The 14260-nt window shown below is 44.7% G+C and overlaps 2 protein-coding genes across 13 annotated transcripts in view; one reads left to right on the top strand and one right to left on the bottom strand.

The window, feature by feature from the left end:
• MPP3 (membrane palmitoylated protein 3) overlaps positions 1-4369 on the top strand; it is a 28670-nt gene extending 24301 nt beyond the window's left edge. For 8 of the 12 annotated variants that reach the window (XM_037411088.1, XM_037411100.1, XM_037411095.1 and 5 more), the window contains 3 exons: positions 701-809; positions 1690-1809; positions 2763-4369. In XM_037411088.1, coding sequence (XP_037266985.1) covers positions 701-809; positions 1690-1809; positions 2763-2945 — 412 coding nt within the window. In that variant the 3' untranslated portion in view covers positions 2946-4369. The remainder of the gene's footprint in view (positions 1-700; positions 810-1689; positions 1810-2762) is intronic. The other 4 variants (XM_037411089.1, XM_037411096.1, XM_037411099.1 and 1 more) reach the window with 3 other exon arrangements.
• Positions 4370-5759: 1390 nt separating this feature from the next.
• LOC119158773 (ras-related protein Rab-18-B-like) lies at positions 5760-14235 on the bottom strand. Its single transcript, XM_037411101.1, has 7 exons — positions 14119-14235; positions 13872-13927; positions 13490-13551; positions 11351-11423; positions 10309-10427; positions 9415-9481; positions 5760-8538 (listed from the first exon to the last, which is right to left on the bottom strand). The coding sequence occupies exons 1-7, from the start codon at positions 14181-14183 to the stop codon at positions 8363-8365; spliced, it is 618 nt and encodes a 205-aa protein (XP_037266998.1). The 5' UTR covers positions 14184-14235; the 3' UTR covers positions 5760-8362.
• Between the last annotated feature and the right edge of the window lie 25 nt (positions 14236-14260).

The raw sequence follows: 14260 nt of genomic DNA on the forward strand, positions 1-14260 counted from the left end.
ATAACACGATCAGGTGTAAAGTTGGGCTAGTTGTGTTAGAAAGGTTCAGCTTTCCAAGTAAAAAGCTCTTCATTCAGTCTGGACTGTTAGCATGAATTTAGTAAGCAGCAATTTAGAAACAACGCAGGACTAGGAGGAGGATCTTAGAATTTAAGCCTGCATCTCGTAAGTAGTGTGATTGCTCAGAATTTAATCTAGTAAAAGTAACAGATGCATAGCTGGCCCTACTTAATCTCCATTTACTGTGATGGGTAACAAGTTTTATTGATAAGTCCACTTTAAAGTGTGTTGTAGACTGAATCTGTGCGTGTAAATGACTTTCTCTAAGATGGAGCGTGTTTCCTAGAAGGATATTTTTTGGCTAGTCTCCCAGAAGATGGGAGAATTGGAATCCATTTCCTTGCCAGTTCTGTTCTAGTTCTTGTGAAAAACATCCTCTTTCTTCCATTAGGCTTGAACATCAGTCTGCTGCATTAATGCAGCTTATTCCCCTACTTGTCAGTAGTGCTGATTAGCAATTAGTGAAATGTGAAGAAGACTTGCTACTAAGCAACCAGAAGGGGAAAAACAATAATAATCAGAAAAAAGAAACTCCTCTTTTTCCCCCTTATTTGGTTACTGTGACTTCAGGAAACAGCTATCAAATGTTCTAATTCGGTATTCTTTGTGGATGGTATTTAAAAACGTATTGATTTTTCAGATTTGTGGAACACGGAGAATACAAAGAGAATCTGTATGGTACAAGTCTTGAGGCAATCCGGTCTGTGATGGCCAAAAAGAAGGTTTGTTTGGTGGATGTGGTACCTGAAGTAAGTTCTGCAGCTTATTTTAAAGCCAGCAAGTATTTCTTCCTAGGCTGCCAGCCTAAGTACCTGATGTGGTTCACCACTGGTGGCTACTTGCCCTGCAAAGAACGATGATGCTCTCAGAACTTGCGTTTCTAACAGGTGGCCGGAGGGTCACCTAAGCAGAACAGGGCTCGTGCAACCTTTCCCGTTCCTACAAGTCCAGTTGATACAGCCTAGATTATCTTTTTTTGTGGGATTTTTTTCCCCCTTGCTGTAAGAAATGTGCATCACTGTCCTAGCCTGCTCAAATTCTAGAGAGAATACTTAGAGTGTGGATGGGTTTTTCATTCTTATTCCTTCCTACTGCCTCTTGAAGCGTTGTTAGTGTTACCAGTGCCAGTATACCTGCTCTTAATCCTTCCATCCTGGGAGTTGGCCTTCGAAATTTTGATTCGGATTTTGCAACTAGACTAGGAAAAAACTTGTGATACTACCTCAGATGAATTCCAGGTTTGAAATTTCCAGTGTTTTCGCCAGTGAAGCAAACCATAAATTGCCTGTCAAGTCAATTTTATGTATTTGTTGGGGTTTTTTTAATATACTTAGTAGCTTTTGCCATGTCCTTGTTCTATTACCACAACGCGTGGTGAGCAGGCGTGCGGTCAGGCCATGCCCCAGAGAGCCCAGGTACCTTTCTAAGCTAGCCAGGACACTGACATTAGTATTTCTTCTGAAGAGCAAAAGGTTCCTGTGGTCAGCGGTACAGCACACAGGACTTCACACCACAGCGTGTACTACTGAAACTGCTGAATCCAGCTTGAGCAGATCATTGATATCTAATGAGTAGATCATTGACATCTAACAAAAAAAAAAAGTGTTACAAAACCCCATCTGTTCACAGGCAGTAAAGCACTTGAGGACTCCCGAGTTTAAGCCTTACGTTATCTTTGTGAAGCCTCTCATTCCAGAAAAGAAAAAACACGTCCTAAAATCTCCCACAGAAGAAATCTCAGCCCCCCTTGTAAGTATTCTAACTTTATAATCTCGTGGTTTTAGACATGATAGGAGTATTTGGGCTAGCATTTCTGTGATGTGGAAGAGCTTCTCTTCCATCACAGTGAAAGTCAAGAGCAGGGCACTGAGCGGGTCCTGTGCGTATGTAGCCTTTCAGCTGGGACTTCTAATGAGATTTTTGACTCCCTGAAAACTTGAATGTGTAAGTAACACGAAGCAAAGTGCGTGCCTTCCGTGGGGATCAGCACACGTCATTCAAGGCTGCAGCAAGGGAAGCTGCTACGGAACTTGGATAAAACTAATAAATCATTTCACGTTTTGATGAGCAGCCCCATCAAATGGTAAGGGTGGCCACCTACTCCTGATACCTTCAGAGTGACACCCACCCAGGCTGTTAACCATGTACCCACTAAATGCAGCATGTGGATGTCTCACAAGGACCAAACCTAGACCAGCTGCAGATGGGTCACATGTAAGTGTGGCAGAAATACTGAGAGTGCACAAGGTCATTATTTTAGGTAACCTGAACTTCAATTTAGACGTAACAGAACTTAATTCATTTCTTAAGTTTTCACATAAGCCCTTAAAATTATTGAACTTGAAGGCAGTGGGTCCAGCATTCTTTTGCAAATGCTGAGGAGGATGATTTTCAGGTGTTAAGTTAGACAGCGACTCTTAACTTCATAAAATGCAGTGTCACCATCTTATGTCCCTCCTGCAACCTGTTTTTTCCCCCCTCCTTGTATCACCTCTTGCATTTTTGAAACAGCCTACCAAATTCCAGCAGTAGCATACCGCTCCTTGATCTCGGTTGTAATGTCTTACATACCCTTTTCTAACAGTAGCAACTCTTGTTTAATTTCCTTTCAAAGTAATGACTTACTGTGCTCATACGCTTTAAAATGCTAGTAATTAAAAAGACACGCTGTAAATTTCATACCGTCTTCTCGTGTTGATCAGCAGGATGAAGAACAGCAGGAAATTATTAATTCAGCAGCATTCATTGAAGAGCAGTATGGCCATTTAATTGACACTGTACTGGTGAAAGAAGATCTCCAGAGTGCGTGTAATCAGCTGAAAACTGTGTTAGAGAAACTAAACAACGATTCCTTTTGGGTGCCAGTCAGCTGGGTTAGGTCGTAGCTTGTTATAAGCTGTTTAAGGGAAAGATTGTGTAAAAATGTCTTGTAAATATATGGATTAGAAAAGGGAAGTAAGTCAAAGTCACGTCAAAGCTGCTGGTCTATCTAGAAGGTCATACATAAAGACTGTGTGAGAAAAACTAAACAAAGTCAGAAGCTGGCACTGCCTTCCTGAATCAAAATCTTGGATAGCAGTTGTCATTTAAAAGTGAATACTCAGACTAAAGAGATCAGTAAAACGCTGGGGTGACTTTTAGGCTGTAAATAGTGCATTTTGTACAGTAAAGGTTCACAGAGGGTGCCCAGGCTTCCAAAACGTTTAAGTAGTACTGGAACACTAACCAGCTGGAATTTTCATCTTTTGACCACGAATTCTGTGGCTAGTTAAGGCATCTTACGGTACTTTTCAGGAACCAGTATGCTCACAGAAGAAGCTACTTCAGCTAGGTGGGAGGGATGGCCTGGGGAGGGTGCTTCTACCATCTCAGTGACTCAAAAGCTCAACTGGCTGTCAGGCCAGCAAAACGTGTTTCCCTTTGCTCAGGATCATGCGTTGCAAATCCTTTCCAATTAGGCACTAAAACTAGGCCAGTTGTATGTGGTAGATATTTTAGTGCTTGAGAGATGGGTTGGGTTTCTTTTACGTTCCGTCCCACGTTTTCCAATGCCTCCAAGTTGTCTGGTTGCAGGTATTAAGTCTGCTCAGCCAGAGCTTGTGCCCACTTTCCCAGTCTCTTCCTCCTGACATAGGACAAATGTTAAACAACCTGTGGACACACCTGCATGACGAGCTGGCTCGTAAGCCAGAGAAATTTTTTAATCTCTATGAAAATAAATGCATAAACTTAAAATAGGACTTTTAAGAAGCTTTTTTTCTACTAGACATCTTTGCAAATGCCACCTGATGGGACACCACCTTGACACCAACGTAGCAGCTCCAAAAAGAGCACCGAAAGGAGGAGGCTGAAGTAGGCTGAGCTACAGGTCCAAGTCATCATCCTTCCAGCATTTATCACTACCTTTGTTCCAAGTTGGGCAGAGGCTTCCAGAACATCTTAATTGGCTACATTGAGTCCTGAAGAAGAAATCTTAACTGTTAGAGGACTTTGTATGTTCAAGTCTCCTGAAATATATACAGGATATTTAGATGGGGGTTAAGAAGAAAATGCAGAGGGATGGTTCTGGAAGCTTTGTTATTATTTGGGGAAAAAAAATTGACTGTTGTACAGGTGCATGTTAGCTGAAACTAGTTCCTGTTTTCCATTGCTTGTGCTGAGGTCTGATTGTTCCGCTGTGCTGTGCCCTTTAACAAGACCCTCTGGTGTACCAGTCTGGTTCCTTGCATCTGAACAGTATGATGTTATTCTTGTCCCGCTGCGTTTAGCAAAACTAACACCACTGCCTATTAAAAATACATTTCTTTTATACCAGTGTCACTGAATCTACATTAACTCTAGCCCAAAAAAATGGTGTAGGACAGTCACCTGGATTTATCTTCTCCAGAGATGTGTACCCCGGCACCTTTCAGGTACTGTCCTCCATGTAGACATGAAGGTTCCCATTTCCACAGCCAGGTATCGGGCTTGGCAGGACAGATTTGCTGCCGGAATGGTGATCTCGGTGGGTGCACGAGGACTCCTCCGCATAGTGGGCCAGCAGCTCTGCCACTAACGCCCTGCAGTCTTGTCCCAGCACAGCCACCAAAAGTAACTTGGCTTAAGAGACAGACATAGTGCCACGGGAATGTTGTGACAGATGTACCTTCATCCTATGGAAAACCTGAGTGTAATGTTTTAAAACCTAAGTAACAGCATTTAAAACAAAGTTTTTTTATGACAATATCAAGTGGGCAGACTGATCTCACCGTAGATCTATAGCGCAGGTTTTTATAGTCTGCAAGACATAAATGCGTTTAGGGGATACAAATCTAAAGAAAACTAGGTAAGATACTATCTAAGGGTCAGAATTCACTTAAAACAAGGTTGCTGTCTATTATTTTGGAATATTCCAATGACTAGCAGGAAGCCTGAAGTGAAAACAAGTCGTGTGAAATTATTCAGCCTCAAATCCCTTTGCCCAGCTTTTCTTCTGCCAGTATCCCCCAGCAAACCCTGAAAGAGCTTTTGCTTTTTGTGTCAGACCCACCGAACTGCTGCTCGGTCATTTTTTTCCCATTTATACACCACACCAGGCATATTGTGCACCTTGACTCACAGTAACTGAACTGCAATGTTGTTCAAGGGTTTTTCTCTTTCCAAAAGCACAAACCTGGCTCAAAACCTTCCTTCATCTATTCTAGCTCAAGCTTCGTGGGAAGTCAAATTAATTTCAAAATACAGTAATTCAACAAGTCCGTTTACTGAGCTATGAACTCGCTGCAGTTTAAACCCAACAGCAATAAGGACTAGAATTTCCCAACAGAACCTTTAAACCTGCTTCACGCCGACAGCAGCTCCCATTCCTCTTGTCTTCAGTTTATAGTTTAAATAAAGATACCATCTTGGTGTTAAAAATAACCCAACCCCAAATTCTTGACTTAAGCGTGGGGGTGCGATAGTTTTGGAAACAGGGACCAAGTTCTAACTTGTTCTTGCGAAGTAAATAGTCACCACCACCTCGATTTTTCTAAAATTTTCTCAATCTTCAACAGCTCTTTGCTCACAACTTGCAGCTGTGACAGCATAGGCTAAATACTGCCCAGTGCCCATCCCTGCCAGAGCTATTTGTGCATGTTCACGGGACTTTCACCATGTCACAGACCAGCTTCTGATGACGCAGCACCAGTATCTATGATAATTTCCAGTGACGCCGCCAGTCAAATTTGTCATACAGTTTATTTTCCTTGATATTTCAGGTTAGAAAGGCAAAGTTAGGCAACCAGATACCTTTTTCACTGCATATAAGCATTCCATAAGAGGAAGAGTTCACTCAAACCTAAACATTTTTACAATTTTACATTTCATTTTGCAAATCTGGAACTGTAGACACATTTCTTGTAGTTTCTAGTAAGAATGAGTGTGTATTTACATTGCTCCTTTCAGACCTGACTATATCCAAAACTGAACGAAAGACTGATTCATTTAGCCCGCTTCATTCGAAAATTGTTGTTGATGGCTTTTTGATGAACGATGAACAACAACTACAAAAATTTGCAAATTAATCAAGGTGGATTTTGATTCTGTTTTTTTTTTCCTCAACTACAACAGAGGAAGCATTCATGCAGTAGGATTGCACGTGCAGCAAACTGAAGCGTGACGCAAAGGAAGATGGTGTTACTTTCTAAAAGGCTGCCAGCTGTTTAGTTATGTATAAAAAAATAGGCCAGTCTTAAAGACCTTGTAAAGGCAGCACAGATCGGCAAAGCAGTTTTGTCCACATTCAACAGAACAGCAACAGAATGGCCACCTCTCCAGTCCCTTCCCAGGAAGTGTTGGGATGAAGCTACTACCTTGGTGACAGGGTCCTTGTACAAAAGTCATGCCCGTCGCCATAAAAAAACCCAAACAAACCACAGACAGCGGAGAATGCACCAGGACCACTGCATGACCTGATGATCACAAGCCATCCATCCTGTGATGTCTCCTTCCTGGCCTTCCCACCTGGTTTTAGGGCTTTGTTACAGTTGTCACAGCCTCCCATCCTCTGAACTTGGCTTCCAAGTCTTTTCTTGGGTCCAGCCTCCATTCACAGTTGTACTTGGGGATTCCAGACAATCCCAAGTTGACAGGTTCGCGTTTTTCCGATGGACAGTAGTTCAAACAAACCACGCCACCTGTGATCTGTTTACCGTGTGCCTATCCTGCTGCTGTCGGGCACCCCGACAGAAACTACTCCTCTTCTACTCTCTCACATAAGCTGATAGGAATAAATATTCCAGAGGGACATCATCCAGACTGAAACCAAGGGGAAAGCATAAGCAGCAGTCCTTCGGCTGCCTGTAAGCAGATGTTTCCACTGCTAAAGACATGAAAAACCTCCTGTGAGATCTGACATCTCCCCCAGACTTATTTCAGCAGAGGGAAACACACAGGAGCGATCTTCCAACTATGCAGCCGCTTCCATCTGCTTCAAGGTGATGCAGAAACCTGTAACAGCTATTTCTACTCACTTTAGCAACAATGATACAGGCACGCTTTTGGAAAACGGCTCCACAAAGAGCAACTTCACAGGGGACCACTTTAGCTGCGGAGTGAGGTTGAAGTTGATACACCTTGTCCTCAGCTTGTGTTGTGGTAGCACTCGTGATATATCACTGCTGGTACTCAGGAATGGCACTCCCATGAACATAAATTAACTGGAGAGCAATCACTCATCAAAAAGCCATCAAAAAACAAAGGATCATCTTAAAAAAAAGGGCAATTTTTCTGTTCCGACTTGACAGTGTCCTGTATGAAAGTGTCTTTGAATTTACCACTTGTTTACATTTTAAATGCTTTTAATATTGTCCCCAAACTGGACACTTTCGCAGCATCGCAGGCGATCTTCTAGAGGCACTGCCACTGCGATCGGATCAGATGGCTAACACCTTCCACGACTCGGTTTGTTTTCAAGAAAAGGCAGCGCGTGTAACGAGGGAGAGGTGGAGATAATAAAAAAAAAAAAAAAAAAAGCCATTTATCCGACAGAACTTCATCATGGGATTGGCAACAGACAGACTGTTATTGGAAACACCAGCATATTCTATGTTAAACTTAGTTTTCGCCCTGCAGTTGCTGACTGAAGGCAGGAGCATGGGTTTGCAGAGAGCCCTGGGAACTGTAAAGAGGACCCACGACGTAAAGCAGCCCCAAACGATTCCCATTTCCCCACTGATCTTTGGTACAAAGTACTGGAGAGCAGCGAGGGTAACCCACGGTGTCCTGCAGACACAGCGGGGGCTTTTCTGCGGAATATCTAAAAATTGAAGTGGCATCTCCACCTATTATTTGGCAACCCGCAGCAATTTTGACAGCTTAAAACCATCTGAAATAGGGAAACAATGTGACTGCTCAGGGTGACTCCTGACTGTTCTCTACAGTTTAGCCGCCCCAAAGACTCCCCTGCCATTCTGGGGAAGAGATTTTCTGTAATATTCCGAAATGGAGTAATACCTTATTTTATTCTAAGGCAGGAATTGCAGAAAAAGTCCATGCTGAACGCCTTACACCAAAAGCACAATACTTTAGGAAAGCACTATGATTTAATACTGCATAATCTGGCGGTTACCAGAAAAACATCGGGAGATAGCAGCTGTGCACGAGCAGAGAAATTGTATTTTGTTAATGAACCAAAATTACATTTTGCTAAACAGTTAGGGGTTTGGATCGACACGGCTGGCGGTGGGTCAAACAAGGCACAGACTGGTGTTTGGACCTCCCCTTTTTTTTTTTCTTTAAAAAAAGCACGCACTCCATTCAGACAGAACAGCCACCTGTGGATTTAAGCAAGCGGACAGTATGCACCACAGGAGCTTTTATCCTGCTGCGCCGAAGCTTCCATCAGCCGGACTCCTCGCTTCTCTGCTCTCTTATCCCAAAGACCTGGTGTCTGCAGGATCTTTATGACTAGCTCCTCAAAGGCATGTTGCACTCCGTCCTGTGTCTTGGCACTAGTCTCTGGTGGACGAGGATGGGGGGGAAAAAGGTATTTTATCTTACTTGCAAGGAGTATTCCACTTTGTAAGAAGTTCTTTTGGGACCAGAGAGAAGATAAAATTTTTTCAGCCAGTGAACCTCCTCTCCATGCTCCCTGAACACACACGTAAGTTGAATATGACAAAGACATGTATCCCAGTCTGAAGCACCTCATTTTTCCACCTAAAAAAATTCCACAGCTCCCCATTCTCTCCATAATGGAGAAACAGAAATTCTTCTCAAGTTGTGATAATAAATCTACAGGATAATTATTCCTTAACTAAGGTGGGGAACAAAGAATGCAGAGGGAATTACATGTTTTCCCCTACATGTTTGTTCCAGTTCCTTCTGAAAATCTTTTCAAGGAGCTTCACTTAAAAGCTACTTTAAAAAAAACCAAACCAAACAATTTGTTCCCCATCTTTATATCTCTGCATTGAACATTTTATTGTTGGTCTAAGAATATTGTCTTTTATGTAGCTGCAACAGAAACCAAAGAGGGATTACGCAAGGTCCTTGCTGACATCAGTGATGAGAAAGAAAAATTCCAATCTTCTGGGCTCTGAATTAAAAAATCCTGCTAGTTTCAAGGGAATATAAAACTTCTGCCTACACTGTATAGGAAGTAAATCTCTTTCAGACAAAAGCACTTCCAATTGCAGTCGGTGCAGACCACCTCTGAAAAAAGTTAAAACCTACATCCACGCATAGGAACTAATGCAGCAAAAAAACCCCTTAATTAGGTCCTAAATAGTAAATCAACTTATCAACCTGAAATACATTTGTACACTCCATTCACGCTTAGTGATACCAAAATAAACATATGAATACACAAGTTTTTGGCATGGAGTAACATACCTATAAAAAGCAACGAGCGTTTCCTAGCGAACTGGAGGCCTTCTCTTCTCTCCACTTCACGATCAGGCTGTAGAGACGAACAAAGAACACGACTCCAATAAGCCACACTTGCCACTCTTACGAAGCCCCTGGAAAAGTGTCACTGCAAAAGTGAAGTTTTGCTGAAAAGCAAGTCTATAAAACCGTGTAGTAACAAGCAAGTGGATTTTCCCACTTTAGATTACTGCTAGGCAGGCTGTTACGGGGTCAAACTGAAGGGGAGCAACATCAAATTGGTAGGAAATGAACACGTTGCTATCTTCTGAAACAACTAGGAGCAAGATCCATGCCAGAAAGGAGGTTTCAGTGGTCAGATCACGGATTTGGAAGGGGGCAGAGAGAACCTAGTTCAGGATAGCCACGCTGGAAACCTCTTCTAGTAAAGCAAAAGCGGAACATCTCACTATGCAACAGGCATCCAAGATCTGTCAAAACACCCCAGAATCATACATCAAGCAGTGCACCTCACCCCCCCAGAGATGCAAACTCTACAGCCATCCGAAGAGCTGACCTCTCCTTCCCCACCACCCATCCAAAACACACTCCGGCCAAAAAGCAAGCAGAAGTTGCACGGCAGTTAACTTCGCGGTAGAACCGTTTTAGTCAGAATCTCTCACTATCGTAAGAGGATTTCTCTCAATTGTGGCTCTCTAGGGGAGTTTCCATTCAAATCTTGAACAAGATCTGCTTCTAAAGTGAGGTAGTAAGTGGAGTCTGCCCAACCTAGGTTACTTCCAGAGCAAATCACCTCCTCACACAAGAGATGCGTTACTTTCGGCACTTAGCTCACATTTATGCTCTGTCAAGACTGAATCATCTGTGGAAGAGCCTAAGAGGATGCATTTCTAAACTGACCTTATCAGTTTTATTGCCAACTAACATCTTGACAGCGTTGCTTTTCGTGGCATACATTTCCAGCTCATTCAGCCAGCCCTCGAGTCCTGTGAAAGTGTCTTTCCTTGTAACATCGTACACTGGTAACAGAGGAAAAGAGGCTTAAGGGCTGTGGACTCTTAAACAAGGTTTACTTTGTTACAGCAGAACTTAGACCCTACTAGCTAACTACTGCCCCCCAAAGAAGGCATTATTAGGGAATTACAGAAAGGTGCATGTTGATGCATATCCTCGTCCCAGCGCTGAACACGTTGGCTGTGCTCACCCAAAGTCACCCAGGATTACAGAACACGAGTGCCTCTGCAACTGGAAATCACGCTTACCAGTTCAAATCTTAACACCTACTACAAGTTCCAATGTAGGCCACACAATATTTTAAAATACCTATTTTGTCACCTCATTTAATAAAGTGAATTTTGGTCACTGATAACTTCCTAACTCCATTCACTTCATCACTAAGGTTTAAAAAGCTGCATCACAGCCAGAAAAATGATTTTGTTCAGGAAGGTGCTCAACCTTCACAAACCCTAAGAATCCCTTCTTTTTCTAATTGGTGGTGTCACAGGGAAAGTGACGAGCCATTGACTACTTGTGCTACAAACCGAGTGTCTTACAGTATCCACATCAATAGTTCCTGGGAGGGGAAAAAAAAAAAAAAAAAAAGAGTAAAAACATTGGGGGTGGGGGGGAAGACAACACAAACCCTAATTTGCCTTAATACCAAAAACTCAAAATAGTAACTACAAAGCTAATAATTCATCCACTCAACAGCTTGCAGGGCAACATACTCGTATCTTTCATTTAAAGTATTTTGAAGAAGCATTAGTTCCTGCTTGTGGTTTTACCTACTCAGTGTTTGAAGTAATGATGCAGTACTGTTGTAAAAACTGTAACCATTCCTCTGATTCCCTCAGACAACCTCCCTTCATGAAGGCAGGCACATTTCGGTAGTAATAAAGACCACTCTTTTTGTTATCATGTTTTCCTTTCATACACCTCCTACCTAAAACAACCCCTTGAGCTCCTCGGTAATAACTGGGAGTCAGTGTTCTAAAGCGCTCCTGTCCTGCCGTGTCCTACAGAGGGGAAAAAAAAACCAAACAACCAACCAAAACACACACATAACATCAAATATATTTAGAACAAAAAATGTATTTTGAACTACACAAGATAAAGTTAAAATTTTCCTGACCGATAAGGACATGTGAAACCATAAGCCAACAGAATGAGGGGAAGCAGTCAAAAAATAGCAGCAACAGAAAACAGGTAAGGAGGGGTAGAAAAGCATGGAGAGGACTTCACTGAAGGTTAAAGCAATAAGCACAGACAACTGTAACATCAGCAAGACAACAAGAAAGTCAGTGGGACTCAAGAGAAACAAAAAAAGGCTCCTGCTGCAAGCCAAGCAGCTAGACTTAACTAATTAACAATCAGCTGAGCTGAACGAGGTGAGGAATAACTTGTTTTCCAGTGAGAGACACTGCAGGAAAGGAGACACAGTGGTTCCAAAAAACCTCCCTTTGCCCCTCTACGGAGGGAAAGGAGAATCCAGTTAGAAAGAACTACTACAAGATTACTAAAACTCTAAGCAGGTAAGAAATTTTAAAATCAGTAGTCTCGTTCAATTATTGCTGCAGCATGTCACACTTCCTCTCATGAATCTTCACAATAGCTCCTAAGTGCATCATGAAATTCAAAAACCCTCAAAACAAACAATAAGGAGGCAAAAGGATTACACCAATAGGATTTTTACCCCCAAAAAATCATTTCAGTTGATGTGCAGATTGGAATAGACACACTAACAGCTATAGTGTGATTTATTTCTTCTTTGTTAAAAAAAGAAACAAAAATTGGCAATATATTTACTTAATTCAGTTCATTGTTACTAAGGAGACGGCACTCTTGGGCATCTATGCCCACACACACACTAAAGCCAAAGCCTCTTTTTTTACCTTGATGCACAGCACGCACATTAGTTTTTATTCACCATCGTTGAATAATTAGCAGTTTCTCCTTAACGCTGTTACAGACTGCTGCAAAAGTGCCTTTTCCAGCTACGCAACTTGTGCAAGCTCTTGCTGGGAAATCAAAAGCGAGGCCAGGAGACACACCCCTGCGCGATTATTAGGGCAAAGAAATCGTGGTTACTCTCAGCAAAGCTTCTGCTTCGTGTCCGGTGCGTTCAGAACACAGGCAACACGTCACTGGCTAGAGCGAGTGTGATGGTCTTCTTGCTCCAAAAGTGTGAACGAAAACAAGAAAATAATTTGAGGTTTGGCATTTATATTACTTTTTTATTATCAGCCCGAGGTACATTTGTGCTCCCTTTCAAACAGTCCCAATTAATTAGTAATGACGTGTTCTTTCTCAAATACCTGTGACCACGCAATGAAAGTCTCTCCCTTGTAGGGTTCTTTCCTTCCATTTAGGAGAATACATGTTGTGCTTTAATATTATAAATAATCCTGATCACACAGCTGCTATCCAATTTCCCAGTTTGCAAGTGCTGGAAACACATGATCAGAAAGTTCAGGAGAAACGGTCAAGTCTCCCAGTAAATCTGAACCAACCTTTAAATTGTTCTGCACCAAGCATCATTTTTTGATGCTTTTAACCAAAACCAATCAGCTGGAGTGTTTCTGGTGCGGCACAGACCCAGAGCTGTCAGGCAGAGCATCACCCCGGAGCAGAGCAGAGCATCTCCCAGAGCCTGAGCATCACCCCGGAGCACGAGCAGAGCAGAGCATCGCCCCGGAGCACGAGCAGAGCAGAGCATCGCCCCGGAGCACGAGCAGAGCATCACTGCTCCCCAGCCAGCTGTGCCCCAGTGCTGCCTGTCCTGTCAGCACCTCTGGGCCACTGGGGCCACAGCTCAGCAAGCCCAACGTGCCCCAGAGGGCCTGGAGACCCCAGCTTGTGTAGGCGCAGGGAAGAGCAGACACAATCTCTGCTAGAATTGAAGGGAGGCTCCAGCCCAGCACCACGAGCTCAGCAGAGGTGGAGGGAGGGCTCTGAGAGGTGGGGGACAGCAAGGGAAGGGGACAGCGGGGGAAGGGGACAGCCAGGCACAGAACCAAGCTCTTGGGAGGTTTCACACCTGTCGAGAACCAGACTTGTCCCCATCTGTCGGAGCAGAACCTACCCATATCGCCAGCTGCACCACGTGGCCGTCCACCACCATCTTCTTCGCTCTAAAATCAACACCTGAGAGGTGAGGAGGAGGGAAGGTGGTCAGCAGGAAGAGACCAGTCCTGGCCGCTCCGGCCCCAGTCCCTGGTCCCCGGCCCAGGTCCCCCTCCCTGGTCCCCGATCCCCGATCCCCAATCCCCCTCCCCGGCCCCTGATCCTCCTCCCCGGCCCACGGTCCCTGGTCCCCCTCCCAGGCCCCCCGTCCCCCCTCATCGGTCCCCGGCCCCCGATCCCCCTCCCGGGTCCCGGCCCCCGATCCCCCTCCCCGGCTGCCAACAGGACCCAGAGAGAACCAGGGAGGCCCCCGCTGGGGGCCGGGGGGGCTGCGGGCTCACCGACGGTGGGCTTCAGGCACGGCTCAAACGCGCCGTCTGTGAAGCTCAGCAGGAGGCTGCGGGGAAAGAAACCCCGAGCTGAGCCGAGCCCAGCCCAGCCGAACCGAACCGAGCCGAGCCGAGCCCAGCCGAAACGAACCGAACCCAGCCGAACCGAACCGAGCCGAGCCCAGCCCAGCCCAGCCGAACCGAACCGAGCCGAGCCCAGCCCAGCCGAACCGAGCCGAGCCCAGCGCCCCGCCCCCACCTGGACTTCCCCACAGCGCTGTCCCCGATCAGCAGCAGCTTCAGCGTGAGGCCCGCAGCCTCCATGGCGGCGGGGCCGGCGGCAGCTCCGCGCTCCCCTCACGCCGCCACGGCCCGGGCCCGCCGGGCGCCGCCGGCAGAGG

The sequence above is a fragment of the Falco rusticolus genome, chromosome 18 (assembly GCF_015220075.1).
Source record: "Falco rusticolus isolate bFalRus1 chromosome 18, bFalRus1.pri, whole genome shotgun sequence".
Classification (NCBI taxonomy): Eukaryota; Metazoa; Chordata; class Aves; order Falconiformes; family Falconidae; genus Falco; species Falco rusticolus.